This window comes from Strigops habroptila, chromosome 1 (assembly GCF_004027225.2).
Source record: "Strigops habroptila isolate Jane chromosome 1, bStrHab1.2.pri, whole genome shotgun sequence".
Lineage (NCBI taxonomy): Eukaryota > Metazoa > Chordata > Aves > Psittaciformes > Psittacidae > Strigops > Strigops habroptila.
The window spans coordinates 107033843-107053354 of NC_044277.2; the positions used below are offsets into that span (position 1 = coordinate 107033843).

Below are 19512 nucleotides of genomic sequence, written 5' to 3' on the forward strand. Positions count from 1 at the left end.
AACTATAAGACTTTGCTTCGAGGTCAGAAAGGGAATCAGAGTAAGACTAAGAAGCATTCTTTTAATCTTCTACTAGCAAAGCACGCACTGTGCACAGTTTATTCTGGAGTTAATAGGAACTGTCATTAATCAATCATTTTTCTCTAAATACTCTTGAGGTGGGGAGAGAAAAAGAAAACAGAAAGATTTTATTGCTAAAGGACACTCCAGATGCCAAGTCATTAATGTACAAGAAATGCATTTTAATAATATTAGGCAATTATAAAGCATTTATCAGTATAATTTAAATAATATTTTAGGTTATAATATTCAACAATTGCAAAGTTATTTGAGATAACTGCTCTACAAGAATTCAGGCCATTCCCTGATTCTGTCACTAACAGTGAAATAATCAGCCATAAAAGGCATCTGGGAGTTGCACAATATCATTCACTGAATATAACTAATCTTGCACTGTCCTTTCTGCATTGCCAGCCTAAGAGAAATGATGATTCCTCTCTGGCTGCTCAGACATTTATGGTACAATTTGCAGTCCGCTTTAAATAAAAGCATGCACCAACCTAGTATATAGCTGTCCCATGACAAAGATAGGGTGAAAAAAGAAAAACTTTAGATATTCCCCCCCAAATCTACACTGCACTGTCCATTACAGCTGAGAACACGGAACCAACACAAACTTTTAAGCAAGTGTAGTTACACTCCAGCCTTATCAGCAAAGACATAAAAAATTTCCTCCCCTTCTTCCTTTGCCTGAGTTTTTTGCTTCTACCTCTGGCCCAGAGTTCACTATCCTCTCAGATGACCTCCTGCCTTGCTCGCTGCAGCTATTCACTTCATAGCATCATTAAAATCATAAAGATTAAAACCGGATCATTTCAGTGATCCAGCTCAGGCAGTGAGAGGCAGGGATTTCAGAGGAGTGAAGCCTGGCAGGGACCATCACACTATTCTCTAGTGACTCCACCTGGACAATCCAGGAACACAACAGGATCCAAGTTGTGCCCATGTTCACACTATCACAAGCGCTGTCACTTCTCCTTGGTGCTGCTGAGAAAATTTAGGGAAATTAAGAGCAAAAACGGGGTGGGAAAAAAATTCCTTATGCAAGTGTGATGATACTGGTTTAACACTGTTCTTGTGCAGGAAAGAGGAAATCATAGAATCATTTAAAATACTCACTCCTATGTTGTTATGTCGGAAATTGTTTTTCTCTACTGTAGCAACTGAATGCTTGAAGGTAAGGAATCACCTAAGCACCACATAAGCAGAGCTTCACTAGGAATATTTTAAAAATACAGAAAATAAAGCTGATCTTGTCACAACTTTTTGCATACTGGTATTCTGCTGTTTATTTAAAAGCAAACAAAAGACCTTGAGATTACTTGGTCAAAATTGCATTTCTGCTCAATGTTTTGGGAACTGACTGCTTCAGGAGCTCATAAAATGAGATTTTCTCATGAGGTGCTTCTGGCAAAAGCACTCAATAAATAAACATTTCAATAACAATAGATGCCCTTTGGGGAATTCCTCGCTGTTCATTATGTGTTGGATGAGAACATTTAAACTAAGCCAGTGATTATTTGACTGCAAAATATTTTTAAAAAGCCTTTTAACAAGAGGGCAAACAGCCTGAGAAAAGGTTCTAAGATATATAAAATGCACCCTTGATACTTCCTAACCAGGAACTTTAAATTAGATAGATGAGACTGCTTTTTCGTGTGGCTGTCAAAGCCTTTGAAGCCCAGCTAATATTAATGTCAATTGTCTTTACATAACTCTAAATACGGAGGCTCCCTGAAGTGCATACGATTGTTTATGACCTGATGACTTGCAGACAAACCATTCCCACACATCAGGGAGAGTGCCAGCAGTGAGCAGAGGCATCCCTCCTGGCAGGCAGGTTACATCACACCAGCCCACCGCCAGCTTTGTAGGTGAAAGCAATCAGAAATACACACCCTAATGTCCAGGCGGAAACGTAGCCTACATCCAAGACATGCATATGCTGCAACTGAGATTAAAAATGTTAGGTGGTCACACCTTTAATCTAGAAAGACAATATTTTATATCAGATCTTTTGTCTATTTCCTCCCCCTCCAAGCTGTATATGCTACTACAACTACACCTATGTAAATCTGTAGTTGACTCTTCTGATATAAGTGAACTTACACCCACCTAAATAAGAGAAAATTGTGAGTTTTAGAAACCATCTGGACTATACTATCATAATCACGCTTATCAATTTTTCTAATACTTTGTTATGATGCTTTTTTGAATAAAGGTAAGCAGTTCTGGCTTCAAGGCTAATAAATAGTGACTTCTCCCCATGCAAAATGTAAGGTCTGTTGCAATGACCTGCTGAATTTATTACTTGAAATTTACTGACTAATTACCCCCTCTGTTGGCTGTCACAACTTCTGCTTTTTTTTTTTTTTTTTAATTCCAATAATGTTGCCTTCAGCCATAATAGTTTAGGGTTTTTTAACAAAGACATTAAAAGCATATTGCAAATTGTCACCCTTATGTGCTGTTGTCTTACATTCTGTTTACTAGAGATGAAATAATTACAGTGTTTATACCAAAATGACTTGAAGGTTGATTGCTGATTTAATAATATGCCCTCCCCTTGGGTTTATATTTCCCATCTGAAGGTGGGAGGGTATACAACATGCACAGAAACAAACAATATTCTTTGTGTAAAACAGAAGTATTTCCTTTCATTAATTGTTTTACTGACTAACAACATTCTTCAGATATTTTGCCTGTCAACAAATGAATGATCTGAATAAACAGATCCTAAGCATTATCAATATGGAAAGGTCCATATCACTTTCAAGCCATAGGTTATAATTATATTTATGAATGACAGGATTTAAATCTCCATAAATTATGTACCAAGCTTTGCATGCCTGTTCTTAGCCCTCACGTGTGTATACGCTATACAGGTTTACTGTGAAATACAGTCACAGTCTATCATACCCCCTAGTGGAAAAGGATTTGAGAAACAAGTGTCAACATGGTTATGTGTATTCTTGAAGACAGAGCTGATGCCAGATGGAAATGAGTGAAGGTTGCACTGCTGTATTTTAACATACCACTGTATTTAAAAGAAAAAACACTAGCAGAGCACAATTTCTCAAGATTGGAGGAAGATGAGGAGATTAGGATTGAATATTTCCAACATTAAACATCCTCTTAATGACCCTATTTCATAAAACAGAGCTTGCCTTAATAAAGCTTAGATTTGAAATTAAGAGTCACTACTTGTCTATATGTTCATTTCAAAATCCTTTAATCTCTGGAGGTTAAGAAAAGCAATTAGTAATGCTCCAGAGGATTGTGCAAAGTAAATTTTATAGCAGTGAAGGTAATTGTCTCAGGAAATGTTTGGTGGGCTTGAACTAATGACTTGCAATGTGTACACATTTCTGTGCTTACTGTGTTTAGGAATTTGAAGCTTATGTCCATTGTTTATATTGCACTGAAGCCTCCTTTTCACCTTCCCAATTTTGGAAAAATTAAAATGCTCATACTGCTGTAAATGTGATATATACAGGTATATAAACATACTTACATCAAAGCAAATTAATGGGGAAGCACACATAATTAAAAGAGGCATTTTTGTAATACAGTATGTTTATACAACATGATTTACAGAGCAAAGCAAAGGCAGAAAATTGCAGCTGGTCATTGACATGTAATAAATAAATGGATTAAGAAATGTACACTGGCTATTTTGTTCTTCTGTTACTCAGACCAGCTGTAAATTCATTGACCACTTCATTCAGATTTTCACCAACATTCTTGACCACAAATGTTGACAAAAATTTATTTTGTGAAGCAGTGCATCATACTCTATTTATATTACATAAGCAGGTCTCTGACTAAACTTCAGATTCAGGAAAACTGTGAAGAATGTATTGTGCTGACCTACTACAAAATAACTTCTCTGAACTCTTGAGTACAGGATATTGATCATTACCCAGACTTAATACTAAAAAGTCACACATCTTTCACTCTTTAATATCTTTACTGTTCAAAGATTTGCTTCATTTTGCACCTGAAGTGAACAAACATTGATGTACAGCTGTATGCATTCTCACATTTCTATTGACATGTATGCACTTACAGCCTGTGATCAATTAAAAAAATCTTTTCTTTTTTTAGCAAATTGAGTTTCTTGCACCCTTCTCTGGAAACTCTTAACATCTCTTTAAACTGCAGAATGACACACAGTGTTCCACAACATGCTGCAATGCAGCCAAAAATATATCCTCTATTCATATTTATACCCTTTACACACACTAAGCATGAACTGTTTGCTTGCTACACTGTCTACAGAAATGTGGCCCTATACTAAATTCCTAGCTAGCTCGGAGAGAGAAAGTTAAGGATTTTTTCTACTAACATTGCACCTTATGTCTGACAATAACCAAGCACTAACGATGAAAAAGCAAAATCTCTGCTAAGGGAAAGACATTAATTGCAGTGCTCACCAGTTAGTGGTTGATTTTCTATCACCACTTCCATTTCAATAGTGTGGTTTACACCATGCAGCTGGGTGAGGTGTAATGGATAGACCACAAAGATTAGATAGAGTGACAACTTCAGAGCAACCACATCGTGCAAATGTAATTACATGGAGAGAAAACTTAGGTCTGGATTTGACAGTTGCTGCTCAGACTTACCTCTGAAAGCTACATCTACAGCCTTCATAAATCAGGTAATTATTTGGACACCTTGTAGTGCCCTCCTCTCTCCCTGAAATGATGCTCCATGAAGTCATTCCATGACTCACTCAGCACTGATCATTTCAGGGAGAGAGAACAGGGCACTACTAGGCGTCCAAATAATGGAACGTATTCTGACCAACACACTACTGTCATTAGACTAATTTCAAGAGTAAAGTCACAGAAAAGGGATTACAGGTTCAGAAAAAGATGGTTTCCAAAAACAGCAGTTCATGTTTGGTGGGTCTCTGATACCAACCGATACTAACTGATGGACTTTTAATTATTTTACATAAATGATTAATTTCATTTTAATAATTTAATCTATATGCATCAAAAATGTGCTAAGTACACTGTTACTATTTACATTGCAAAAGGCGATGAAAGAGTATTTTAAAGATTCTACAACTCACTTCATCTCAGGTGAAGATTATTTTGCTAAGCCTACAATTTAAATGATTTAAAAAGAGACAACGCTCAATTTAGAGATTGATGCTACACTCAGTTTGTCCTATTTTTATTCTTCACAAAAAGCAACTTATGATTACTCAATATCTATGAATAATTTGCAGAGTTTTAAAATAATTTTTCTATTAATCTGTCACAAGCCATGAAACTTGACATTTTCAACACGCTGAGTACATGAAAGTTGCCAGCATTGCCTGCCATGCAAATAAGGTTCTTAATTACAGTATTTAAAAGAACAAACCATAAAAGTGCTATAATTTTTTACAGCAAAAGAGTGTGTGGACCCTGAGAGAGTGGGAAATTAGTTTCAAAATGCTGCCTAAATGTACAGTGATTTTTCTTTCAGTCCCCAAAGATTTAAGCTAAAGGATAAAATAGTTATGTCATTTAAAAAAAAAAATATATATTCTATTTGCATTTTCATTCTTCTTCTTTATACCTTTTAGTAGTCTTCCTGGTACACAAACAACAGACAGTTTTCATTTTCAGACAGTAAGCATTCAATGCATTTTACTGACTTCAGGTCTACTTACCCTCTGCACACCTGTATTGCTAAAGGAGTCTGTTGAAATAACATATAAAATCTGTCCACTGGGATGATAAGTCACCTTATGCTCAGTTTGCACAAGTGACTTTTAATAATTAAAGATCATGACTCATGTATTAGGACTTTTGCAGAGTTTAGCATGCTTATAGCTTTGATAGGAGCCAGAAAGAACAGAGATATCTTTCATGAGGATTAGGCAGCACAACCAAAGACCAAAAAACCCAAACTTTGTTACAGCCCCAAATCAAAGAGCTACAAAACTCTGAGTGCTACAACCAGAGCCCTCCTGCTTGCCCTCTTAAGAACCTGTTTGCTGCTTCTTTGGCTCTGAGGAGACAAACTACATTTGTTCTTGAGCTTCCCCTTCCGGCAATGAGGTAGGGACATTTGTTTTACAAAGGAGGCACTACAAGTGGAATTTATTCAGCTCTTTTGGTTGCAACCACAGATGTATATTTGCTCCAACTGCCTTTATGGCTCCTGAAGAATACAAAGCCTTCCGCAGGCAGGTTGTGGTGCAACTCATAGGCCTGGATATGAGATATTTACTTGCTAGGGTGTAAAAAACTGCAGAAGAATTTTTTTTTTTCAGCTGGATGAGCAGGTCTGTAATATTCATGCAATCCATCCATCCATCCAGGTGACAAAAGAGAAGGAGGAAAAAAAAGTGTGTGTTTGTGTACGTAGGACAATCAGGTAGCCAAGGGCAGCAGGATCAAGAAAGACACAGATGTAAGATTAATTTGGTATATTTCTTATATGGGACTATTTTTTTAAACAAATCTTTGCATGATAAACTTTTTCCATTTCTAATATTAGCTATTCTATTCGTGGACCAAGCTTTAGTTCAAGAGTGAGAATCACAGTTCTCTGTTTCTATTCTCATATCTGTCACCAAGTTCTGTACCATCTTAGGGAAAATCAAGCAAACCATCTTGAGTTTCAATTTACCCATCTGTAAAATGGCTATGGTTACCTGTTAATAATATGTGAAATGCTATATAAATTAAATGCAATGGCACATATTCAATGACTTGCTTGAGACAAAGGAGTATATCCTGCCTACCCTATAATGTTATGAACTTTATTAAAAAAGGAATATGCTGGCATTCTCAGTCACACAGAGGGATGAATAGCAGAGAAATATGAAATAAAAAAAAAGATAGATAAACTTCAGAAGCTCACTTATCTGTTAAAATCTTCTCTTGAGTAGGGATCCAGGAGTACATGGACATGTATCTACAACACTGGATTTCATTCTGCTTTTGATTACAAAGGTGAAAATCCTCTGATTTAATGAGATGAAATGGTGTAATGGAAAGCCAAACTTTGTACATTTTTATTTATAAGAGCCTCCCTAGATTTTTAAGGTCTTTCTGTTTTGTCACCTAGAATTCATAAAACTCTGCAGGCCAAAATCCTTCTTGCTATTTTAATGTATTTTTATATTTTTCTAGCAGGAACGTTACAGTGGAGAAGGCAAAATGATCTTGGTTATATGCACATTTATTAAAGAAAAGCACACAAAATATATTGTACCTCAGGGGAAAAAGCCACAAGACTAATGTAATGCTAAGGTTGAGAAATCACTCATGTTTAAGTAAAGGAATGCATAGCTGAAAATTCCACCTTATTTTTGTTTCCTTATCCTCTTCCCTTAAAAATTGATGTATCTTTATATTATAAATTAGTTGTCAAATAAGACAATACGTACCAGAAAACACAATGTAATTTCTTATAAAAGCCTGCATGCAATGAGTTACAGCAGTACATTTTGCAGACAATTTGTTTTCCAGACTCATTAAATCTGTTGAAGAAGTCAAGTTTGAATAAAAGTGGTTCCATTATTTCTGAGTTATGCTTTTATAACATTTTAAACAAAATTATGCCAAATAGCCTTAGTCTATTGGTTTGCTATTTAAAATCATGGAACAGATGACAAATATTGCTCAACTTTTCTGAAAGGTATATCTTTTCATTGAGAGCAAGCATAGCACAGTTCAAATTTAAATAAAAATGTTGCTTAATTTCTGGATAATAAATGGAATGGAAATAAAAATTCCATCTATTGTTAGTTTACACTACATCATCTTCAGGAGAAAAGGATGGACTATATGTTTTTTCATAAGCACATTAGAACATTCCTCTGAGTAAATCTAAATGGCATAGATGGCAGAATCCAGCATCTACAATCTAGACAAAACATTTCAAGAATATTAATCCACAGGAGTTCAACATATAACACAAGAAAGGATTAATTACACCAAACCAAGGAGAAAGGAATCATGGATAATCTGCACAGTGGTGGGAAGTTTGCAAATACAAACCTAACAAGATACTGTACTACCTGTCCAACTACTGCTCAGTGCTTAAATAATCCTCTCTCACATTATCCTGCCTCTCAAGCTACTAATAATTTCTTGAGTTGTTCACATTTAGAGCATACATATACCACATGTCATAATCCGTCAGCATGATGAAGTGAAAATACCAAGTACTGTTCCAGTGTTTAGGTTCTGGGTGACTGAATCTGATTAACTGGCTGATTGAGTTTTTCAGGTGTTAGAAAAATAACATGACAAACAATGAACAAAACCTATATAGCATGATTAGGACACTACAGCCAATGCACATGTTCATAATAGGTGAGGCTAGGAACTCTATTCATCAGCCTGCCTGCCCAACACTTCTGATTTGAATGCATTTAAAGCTTCTCCAAACTTTCACCACTTGGTTTGATTTTCAGACATCTTCCTCAGTTCAAGTTCTTTTCACTGGGATGGTTGGCTGGCTTTTCAAATTGTATTTATTCCAGCCCAACTGTTTCAGCCCTTCCTAGGAACAAGGATAATCATAGATATTATTTGGTTGCGTAAGGCCTTCTCTTTGAAAAGGAGGTGGAAAGTATCTCTAATCCTTCACTTACTTCACAAGAGACATTTGAAGCGCGGCAAAAATGTGCTTGTAGCTTTCCTTATGATAAGCATTCAAAATTCAAGCTTTTTTTAGATTGCTGTTTACACAAAAATATGTAAAAAACCCATAGTTGATGCTAAGGCCATACTAGAGCATAACAGAAAAAATCGATCTTGTCTGCCTTTGTGTCTAGAGATGCAGTCTTGCAAAGTGTTTTTTCAATAGGGTCCCTGACATCCAAGGATTAATGGTGGTCAAGTAGTAAAGACCAGTATTTTCAGGGCCTCAACTACATTTTTATCAGACTTCAGGAACTATGTTGCAAATAAGGTATGGAACTGTAAAGATGTAAAGGTCCTACTGTTACTTTGAATTCTGCTGGTACCAGCCAATTCAGATTCAGACTCAGTTCATTTGAAGCCAAGTTATTTCAGGCAATGTTTTTTTTACAGACCAAATAACTCTGTCTAAACTGAGAGCTGACTTCTTGGACTGCTCAACACTCCGAATGGTAACTGAAGCCAATGGGATCTCTATCTCAATATGTGAAGGTCTTTACAGAAGGCGCTGAATAAGTTATAACCTGAGACATCAGACTGGACACCTCATATTAGCAAATGCTTTGAAGTTAATCTCTTTATGCATAACTCCAGCTCTGTATGGTCCTAATAATACCCCATATCTCATGTGAGTGAAGTATTACCAATTCATATTTGTCAAATATTTTGTTAGTGTAGTGAAGAACACCATAGGAAACAAATAAACAAACAAACAAACAAAAACAAACAACAGACCAAGATTATTGTTACACTTCAAAATAACAGCAGTAGAGATTAACATCAATTTATGTAATTAATATATAGTGCTCTGCTACATGTTTTCCATTGAAAAATTAGATATGGAAATAGGCAAGCTTGTTGGTCAAGATGGTCATCGCATCTCCTGAAGGGACAGTTCTTTGAGTTCTGAGTTTAGGTATTTTAGAAGGCAAAAATGACAAAGATGCCCATTAAGACGAATTGATGGAAGACACTGAAGCAGTAGAACAAAATGTGGGAAAAGAGAGACCTAGAGTGAGAGATCTTCCATGGCAACAGGAAAAGTCATACAAGGTTAAGGAGAGAAATAAGAAGGAAAAGAAAAAAATCAGTGTTACTGCACTATCCATCAGAGAATGTGATATTCAGCTGAAAATCTCATTCTTAACTGGAGACTGAGAATGGTGGGCTGTGCAGTTTGAAATACTATGAAATCAGAATGATCTGTTTTCTTTCCATACAAAGCTATTCAGCTAAGCTTAGTGCTGAAAAGTCCCCTTAGCAATGTTCTCAGTAGATACCTCAAGTATGAGAACATTAAATAAAAATTCAGAAATCATTTATATGCTCATTAGAAACCAAGTAAGTCATCTATGTTCTAATCAATGGTTTTGACTATGGATTCTGAGTGTCTTTTCCACTACCCTCACAGCTGAGCTCAGAGATTGTAGTATTTTTATTACATTTGGATGTTTCTTGATAACCTCTCATGTTTGTAGGTTTACTATATAATGCATGAAGAATAGCAATTACATGAAGAAGGCCAACGCTGCAGATTGTGGAGTAGTAAAATTAGTTTTTAAAAAAATAAATACAAACCCTCCTAACATCACTATCCATCTGACTTCAATCCATGATACCAGTCCAACAATCAATCACATGGGGCATTGGACACCCATAATTAGATTATAAAATCATAACTATAGTCATTTTACGTCTGCTTGCATAATTACATCAGCATGCTAATATCCTTTTAATGGTCTCTAATGATGTAATAAGAAATACTGGAATTTATTTGACAGCTACATAACCATTAACAAAACATATTAAGCATAACTATTACTTCCATAAAGATTCAGGCTGTATCCAAAAGTGACAGCTAACATGTTGGATCTTTTCTTCAATGTTGAAATATTTCTAATTATGAATTCCCTAGATCTATTTCCACTCATTTACTTCACAGGGTGAGCAAAGTTTATGTCAGTGCAAACTTGACAACAAACCAACTGCAGAAGTGGACTGAATGCACTGGGAGCCAAGCCTGAGGCTATACTGTGAACCGCAACCTATCGGTTAAAGTTGGCAGAACTGTGAAAGAGAGAAGATCAGATAAGCTGATTACTACCATGCATCAACTAATCAAGAAGTAATATGGGAATCAGTAGGAATCCATGGCAAAAGCAATTGTTCACTTACCAAACTCCAAAGCAAAGGAAAACAATATATAGAGAAGAACGAAAGATATTTCCAGTCAAAACTAACTAAAGCTAGTAATGAATTTATCCCTTTGAACTTTTTTTTTTTTTCCAGAGAAAAGACACAAACTCTTAATTGAGAATTTAAAGAACTTCAGAACTCACAAATAGCCTTTCCTCCTCAGTTCTTTTTATGCTATTCTTAATAATGAGATGGCTTTGTCTATACTCTCAAATTAACCCTGTGATTCTCATTAACATGTCTTTACTCTGAAATCTTTGCAGTAGTCTAAAAAAATCAGACCTATGCTGTTACTTTCTTATCATTCAGAATTCTTGGAGGGAAAAGAGAGAACTGAGAATTTTACACCAAGCTAATAATTAGCTTGTAGATCAAAGTAGACTAGTATGTCATATTCCCACCCCTTTTATAAATCCTTATTCTCAGGCTTACTAGCAGCTTTTTCTATATAATGTCCCATAAAAAACAAACAAACAAAAAAATTGCTCCTTAAGAAAAAGAGTACTTTTACTTGCCAGTAAAATAAAATAATCTAAATCATCCATGACGCCTGAAGTCATATTTCCTGAGAGGCCTCATTCTCACACTTTCACATGTCAATGCTGGATTAGGAATAGCCATGACATCAAGATTTTCCTGAAACCCATCTCCATGAGGCCACTCAGAAGCTAAACGGGGTCTTCAGACTCATACAGTTTGCTACTGATAATTGTGCAGTGATGACAAATCCAGAAAGTGTTAATTCTTTGCTTGGCAAGGCTTTTTTCTAAAGCTTCTACTGCTGCTACATCTACTGGCCAACTCCACATTTCTTTAGCATTTCATGGGTTTAACTTCAGTCACAGCACCTCATTTTCTTGAATAAAGAAAATTTATGGATGAATTCTTCACTAACTTGAGATTTGGATTTGGGATAACCTTCCCAAATAACAGATTTATAGAACTTTTAAAAATACAATAACTGATAAAAATATTGTGGTGATAGAAAGAATGCTCAGTCCTGTCTGGAGTTACTATAATTCATAACACACTTCTAAGGTAATGACCATACAAGTACTTTCAGTACAGTTATATGACTGCATATTAATAGATGCAAAATAAGCAGCTTCCCCAATGACACATGTTTAAAAAAAGAGAAAAGGTTGTTCATAGCTAAGTATATCACTGGAGGGATATTTTTCATCAGAGAATGAACCTACAGCCTGCCAATTGCAATGTTATAATTTATCAAATGATAAAAAATAACCAAAAGGCTTTATGCTAACAATCAGAAAGGTAGGTGAAAGTGCTCTTGTACTGTAAATGAATGAACTTAATGAAGCAGAACCCGTTGATTCCAGCAGAGAAATTGTTCCATGGGATTACCGCTTTAAATGTGCAGCAGACTTTATCTGCTAATATTCCGTCAAGAATGCAAATTCTCTTTACAAGGAAGACATATAATATCATCGGATTTTGCTATTTCAAAACTCAGTTTTCATAAAAAATGCATTTCATAAAATACACGCAAAAAGACATTCAACAATACAAAGAATTGTTTTAGCAAAAAAACTACAGGAATATTTTCCTTCTATACTACTAAGGCCAATATGTCTGGTATTTAGCAGGTTTCTAAGAATACTTTCTCACCAGTAGTATATTTCTCCCTTTATTTACAGTAGTAGGAGGAGTAAATTATTTTTTTTTCAAATAGTAATAAACACTTCCACCAAAGATGAAACATCTTCAGACTGTGACTTAAAACACAGTGTTACAAGGGAATCAAAGGTTAAACAAAAGCTGATGGCAGCACAAGTAAGGCTGAGATGCTGCTCTTCAGCAACCTGACTTATGGGCCAAAACAAGCAGCCCCAAACCTTCTGAAACATAGGCAGGAACTGGATGCTACCCAGACATCAGTTATTTTCTGTGCGCCAAGATGTGACTTCTTTCAAGCAAGCTGTCAAACCCTCCCACAGCTGACCCTTCTCTTCCATTACTTTTCTATCAAACTATTTTTATTTTCTGTTTTAAAAAGGGTGAATTAAGTTTTATGAAGTAAATGTTCCTACCAAAATGATTTCAGAAAATCCCTAATATAAATTTTTTTACTGCATATGGCAAATCATAATCTCCTAGTTCGGGAAATTAACATGCAGACCAATCACCAGTATGGATCATAAGGAAGACAGTAGTTCAACATAGCTGAACTCCCTGTGACTTGTTAAATGAGTAGCTGACCAAGCAGCATGACCTAGTGTGCTATGTGCCAGACTCAAAGCCAGGAGCCCAAGTTCTTATCCATCCCTGATGTAATTATCCCCCTCAGCAAAGCTGGGTATAATGACCCTTCACAAGACTTTCCTTACCTACAAACTGTTAGATAAGGTTGGTAATATTTTTACAGCACTTGGATCAGATTATTTTTTCCTACAGAAGCATAGGAAAATTTCAATCTTTAAAATTTTTTCCAAATAATTTGTTGCTGTGTGTAGGCGACATTATAAAGATCCTCATTATATTCTTTATTGTCTATTGCACACTTTCATTAATTCTGACATTAAAGGATAGATATTTGCTTATAAGACAAACTATTCAAAACCAATGAGAAATCCAATAAAACAAAAGGGGGCAAATTCCATGTACGTACTTGACATCATCGAAGGCACTCATCTGCAGCTTCAGGAGATCTGCCACTTCCTTTATTAACTCCAAGCCCTTTTCCACACTCAGGGGGCTGTTGAAAGGGAGCAAGAAAACAGAGCATTACGAAAATGGAACTCATCAATACTTGAGAGGCTAAAAGTCCCAAAAGAGTTATCACCTTGGCCTCTTAGAGTCTGAAAGCCACCACTAACTGTATTCCTGTCACATAGTGATCATGATAGCAAGGGAATTGGGATCAGGTGCTTCTTCAGGCATGATGAATCACCTGAATTTTCCAGCAATAAGACAAACAATAAGGTGTAAATGGAATTGTTAGGAAGTGTAATGGGCCCATGATGCAGCAACCAGTTCATCTCAGTCCTCAATAAAAAATGTAATAAAGTAAAAGGACAGAAAGAGAGAAAAGGATTGACGAGACAAGGAGGGAAACAAACAATGAAAGTCAAATTGCAGGCTCAGTATCAAATGGACAAGGGAAAAGCGTATTTTTAAATTCATTAGTTTTTAAAATGAATCTTCACCCAGTGAAAGGATGCAAAATTATTATGGATTTGAAAGTAAACAATGGAGTAAGGCACACAGTCCAGAGGACACTGATTAGATAACACAGGATTTAGTTTGGTGTGTGGATGTGTGTGGATGCACTGCTGCAGGACCCGCTTTAAATCTTTTTAACCTTTGCCAATGCCACATTTACATTTTTTAATTTAGAAAACAGGTTGCAATCAAGCTTAACACAAGAGGACTGCCATCATCTTAAAAAGCACTTATCTAGATGCAAAATTTATATTTGCAAAATTTCAGGTTATTAGAGTTGCCACAACTCTGAAGATGCATTAAGAACATTCTGTTCCTAATATACAGATCATACCTTGTTTAGTTATTTTTTGGTAATGTGGAACCAAACCCGAAAGTATTAAAAAAGCAAAAAGGTAAGGAAATGATAGAACAATGTCCAGTGAGAACAACAGATACAACATTCTCTGTCTAAATTGTGATTATAGAATTATTCTCAACAGTATAAAGCCCCAAAGACCATAAAATTAAACCTTACGATCTTGACACTTATCTAACTTATGCCACGGTAATTCAGAACCATCTTTGATGAGACTAACCTAGAGGAAAAAAGGTCTTGCATTTTTTCCTTCAAGGATTTATAACAAGTAGGAGAAGGAGGTGTCAAAAAAGTATATACTATTAGACATGATCTTTTCAACTGGACTAAGGGAAAAAAAGGTTATTTTTTTTCAAAGCTTTGTATCTAAGTTGTTAGTTCTGCTTCATAGTGAAAGTTTTTTAATCTAATTTTATATCATGGTAATCATTGCCACAATTTTATATATTGTCTGCAATGAGCACTGTTTATTTATTTATTTATTGTACTGGGTTCTGTATACACTGCCCTAAAGGCACCTCTATTTAAATAATGGGATGTCTCATGTGGATCTTGGTTAGGATAGAATTGCTCAGCCTCCCTTCATGCTACTAACCCCAAATGCTCAAGAGACCTCCTGTCACACAAGCAGAGGTAGCCCCTCAAGGCACCAGATAAATTTAGAAATTTTCTAGATGCCTAAGATAGAAATGTTCTTGTGTGAAAGTAACAAAAGAACCTGATTGTTTCTGTAAGGAAAAAAAAAAAATGTACTACAGATTATTCATAAAATCTCTATATTTCAAGGACTATCAGTGAGTAGAAATGTGATTATTCCCATCACTATGAAAGCAGATTGTCACAGTGACTCAGGGGCTTATGTGTTAATTAAATCTTTTCTCCCAGAGATGTTGGCTTAAATTTTATGGAAATGATTGGTGTCAGCAAGTGGGCTTTTACTGAAATAGCAAGTCTACACAGCAGCGCAGGCAAAGTCTGCTGCATACACTGGTGTCATTTTTTTAACAAGGGAGTCTCCTTTGTAAAAGCTCAACCTCCTGCTTACCCCTCCTCCCCTGAAAAAGCATTCCTCAGCTTCAAAAACAAGGTATGCTGCTACAAGCCAATGCAGCGACAGCCATGGGGGATGTAATCAGAGCATTCAAATGCTACAACTGAGCAAGAATGCTGGAGAGAAAATGGGAGACAAAATGGTTTTGGAAGGCCATTCTTTTGCAAGCCTGAGCATCCAGGAGTAGTCCTAGTAACTCTCATGCAATACCAAACTATGACACATAGGTTCACAACTTCACATGAAGTTTCTTAGGCTAAGAAATTGTCATTCATAACAGCTCAGGAAAGCTGCAGAACCAGTACTCTTTGGTACCAGTACTATTATTGATCACACTACCACATTTGAGGATTCACATTAAAAATTATTAATTTATAACACAATATTTTCCAATACATTTTTTCCAATTTCTTAACATTGATACATACTAGTACTCTCTATTACAGTTCTGTGACAGTTGTATTGTAGGAGAGTTGAATATTGAAAACCTTTCTCTAAGAATGCCAAAACATCATTCTACTCACTATTTCTGCTTTGCTTTAATTTAGTGTTGCATTTTGCTCAGCGTCGCATGGCTTGCATAGTGATTACCTTTAGCTTTGTTTACATAGAGAGCATACACTGTTCGCACCAGCACAGTGTTAAGCAAACTAGCCTGCTTTGCAACAGCATCATACACCGACATCACCCATCTGATTTCAGGTTTCTACAAGGATTGTTACCACAAGACAACTTGCGAACATCATCCATCCTCCTGCCCTTGGTCTTCCCACACATTCCCAGTGCAAGTACACAGTACTCATGGAACAGCCACTATTTGTGATCTTTCACATACTATGCTTGGTTTTCAGCTTGCTTGATTCAGTCTTTCATGGGAAGAAGTCTCTGTATTATGAAGCGAGTTTTTTCTTATGAATACAATTTATCTATTAATTGTGAGGGTTCAACAACTATGGAATTAATTCAAAGGGAAGTGTTACATACACCAAGAAAGAAAGACAAAAACCAGTGGTTCAGATAAGGGACAAATAGTGAGATAATCCAGACAGAAATTGCAATAGTCAAAAGAAGACTCTTTAGACAACCTTGACGCTGAAACTATTTTATCAAGGCCAAAGACATGGAGGAAAGCTAAGGGTGGAGGTAGGGTTCACACTACTTTTTCTGAACTGTCAAGATGGTCATTTCAATTCCCTATAGAGGGGAACAAGAGAGGGAAACCTCTTTTTGGCAACGGACCTTGCTGGCACTCAGAGTCGCAGGGCACAGAGTGATTCTCTGGCCTACGGCCACTCAATTTCAAGACATCCTACAACATGAGGTCCAACTTGCGCATTTTCTCTCAGGAGCCTATGCTAACACATTTCAGTACCGCAGTAATGGTGAACCCTTAGAAGAGAAATCATAATTTATATAGGGCTCAGAGATACAAAGCATGTACCAGAAAAAACAAAAGCAGCAGCAAAAGCCTTACTCATGGAAGCTATCTATGCTTTTCAAGTTTTTTTGAGGTTGGCTGTCACTTTTTACGTCAAAGAAAATTAAGGTCTCATGCAATATCTCTAACAGTCCTTCTTGATTTTACCACTACCTTTTTTGATTGCCTTGAAGATTTCTGATCACCTTTAATTTAGATTTTTGCCTTAGGAAGAATGGACTGTTGGATGGCATAGCACCTTTTGCAGGTGACATAGCTGTTGCCAGCTGAGATCTTGAGATAGTGGTTACTTTGGATTTCCTACCTTTGCTCTCATTTCCCTTCCTGTAGACTTCTCTTTTGCATTTTCTTTCAAGTTAGCTGTGCTATGATATGATAAAAGCAGCTAAACCAAAATGTGATATATCTCACAGTTTAAAATAATTCTTTTGAGGTCCTTTTTAGGTTTCCATCTCCAGTTCTCTACAGCTTGTAAGATGAAAAGAGAGTCAGAAAGTATAGATAATAAATTTAATAACTAACTTCCTTCCATTGCTTTAACTTCTAATGCATTCTCAATCTGTGAGTGATAGCCTAAATATTATTTTTCAGTTGACAGATTAAGACTCTACTGAACCAGTAGCGGAACTCTGTCTCACTCAATCTCTATCTCATATTATTTGTAGAAAATACTTTGTTTGACAGGTTAATGACAATGAAGACATAAATGGTGAATTAAATATAAATATTTCCTTTAGGGTTTATGTAGATATATATAGTTTTAAAGTCTGACAGAGTCATCTGCAAAATATTTCACTGTTGCTTTTATTTAATTTCACTTTTCAGGGCACAGATCTTGCACTGGAGAATATGGCTTATATGTCTACTAAAAATAGCCAATGTTATATGGTAGAATTATATTATCCCTTCAGACGAAATGACTCAGTGCAAGACTCTGATGTCATGATTTAACATCACGACATAACCATGAAATGTTCCCTATATATTTTAACCACGTGAAAAATAAATAATCCAATCCATACCTACTTGTCTGAGCTAAAATCATCATGCATCAATCAGGTCCCTATAATTTAATCAGGAATTTTCTCTAACAAAAAAAAAAAAATCAGATCTAGGCTACAAAGATATTTTATTTAGAGATTAATCTGAAATGAAAGTACAGGAATAAGTATCTCTAATGTTAGCTACCGAGCACTTCTGAGAAATAGTGTAATCCATTTAAATGCTCAGGAGTGGACTTGGGAGCCCAACTTTATGTAACTGTTTGTTAAAATGTTTCCACAAAGTGTACTGGACATTGAACACAGGAAAATTAGATTGCTTGGTGAAAATAATATTCTGTATCTTCTAATATCTAAATCTCTTCCAGTGCGGGAGCTGAAAACAGAAATATTAAGGAACAATCCACCTAGAAAGGTAATTTAAATAATAGAACGTCAGATTATAATCTTCCTCTGCTATTGTCTATTAAAGATTTCATTTTTCATTTGTTCAATTTATAAGAAAAACATAGTTATGAGGAGCTATTTCTAAAATCTGGTCCCAGAAATTTGGCACAGCTGAGAACAATCCCATTAAGTGATTTTCTTCTCAGTCACTGCTACAAAATGTATAGAATTTGCTAACCTTTTTTTTAATCTGTCTATACAATCCCACTGTCTTTAGTGGTTTTATACATAAGTGAGAGAAATCTGTTGCTGAACAAATTATGAATGAGGAATAGAACACGTCTTCATCTGGAAGAGATCTATCAAGTTACTCTGGTCGTGACATCTTCCTGACCCTCAATTTCACTATCCATAAAATGAAGGCAATGATATCAACTTTCTTTGTCAGATGCCTAGTATTGTTATAAAAAAGACTGTTATTATTTGACCTTCTGGATCTAAGAATAGAAAGAGCAGCACTACTGGCTTTCTTTAAAGACAATATATATTTCTCCCTACCAAATATGGAGAAATGCTAGTAGAAAACCATGTAACCCAAAAATTAACTTTCAGTTATCATAAAAACTTCCCTCATTTCCCTACCAAAAATTTTTTTCCAAACCTTTTCAGCACAGACGATCTGACTGGTTTTAAGAGCACATCTTGCTGATTTTAGAGCATATTTAGAACCCCCTGATTCAGGTAAAGTTAACTTCTCCCTCATTGGGGAGTTAGTAGCCTTCCAGATGCCTGGAAGGCATCTTTCCAGATGCCAGGAAAATGGAGCAGGAGGCAAGAGTCTTAGGGACCAGATGTGCCTTAAGAATGGCCAGTTAGACCATTCCAAAAAAAGAGTAGTGCTGAATTACCGGATATTGATCTCAATACCAGTACAGCTTCATGCTGCAATTATAGGAACAATGCTACAAATGGATGCCATGTTTCTAGGAAATTCCCAAGATAAACTACAAATCTGATGAATGAGAACAACCACTTTGAAAAATGGAATGTCTATTTTTGACCTGGCCCTAATGATTTACGCATTCAAGGCTCAAAGCTTCCCCTTCCAGTTAAAGAACAAGAAGGAAACATGTAAATGAAAGAACAGGAGGAGTTCTGCAGGGAGTGACACTGGCAGC

The 19512-nt window shown here is 35.9% G+C and overlaps 1 protein-coding gene across 1 annotated transcript in view; it reads right to left on the reverse strand.

Moving 5' to 3' along the window:
• The window catches only part of PTPRN2 (protein tyrosine phosphatase receptor type N2), a 590472-nt gene that overhangs the window by 364991 nt on the left and 205969 nt on the right, over positions 1 to 19512 (reverse strand). Inside the window, exon 10 of the mRNA XM_030483611.1 lies at positions 13546 to 13632. Within this exon, the coding sequence (XP_030339471.1) occupies positions 13546 to 13632 (87 nt within the window). The remainder of the gene's footprint in view (positions 1 to 13545; positions 13633 to 19512) is intronic.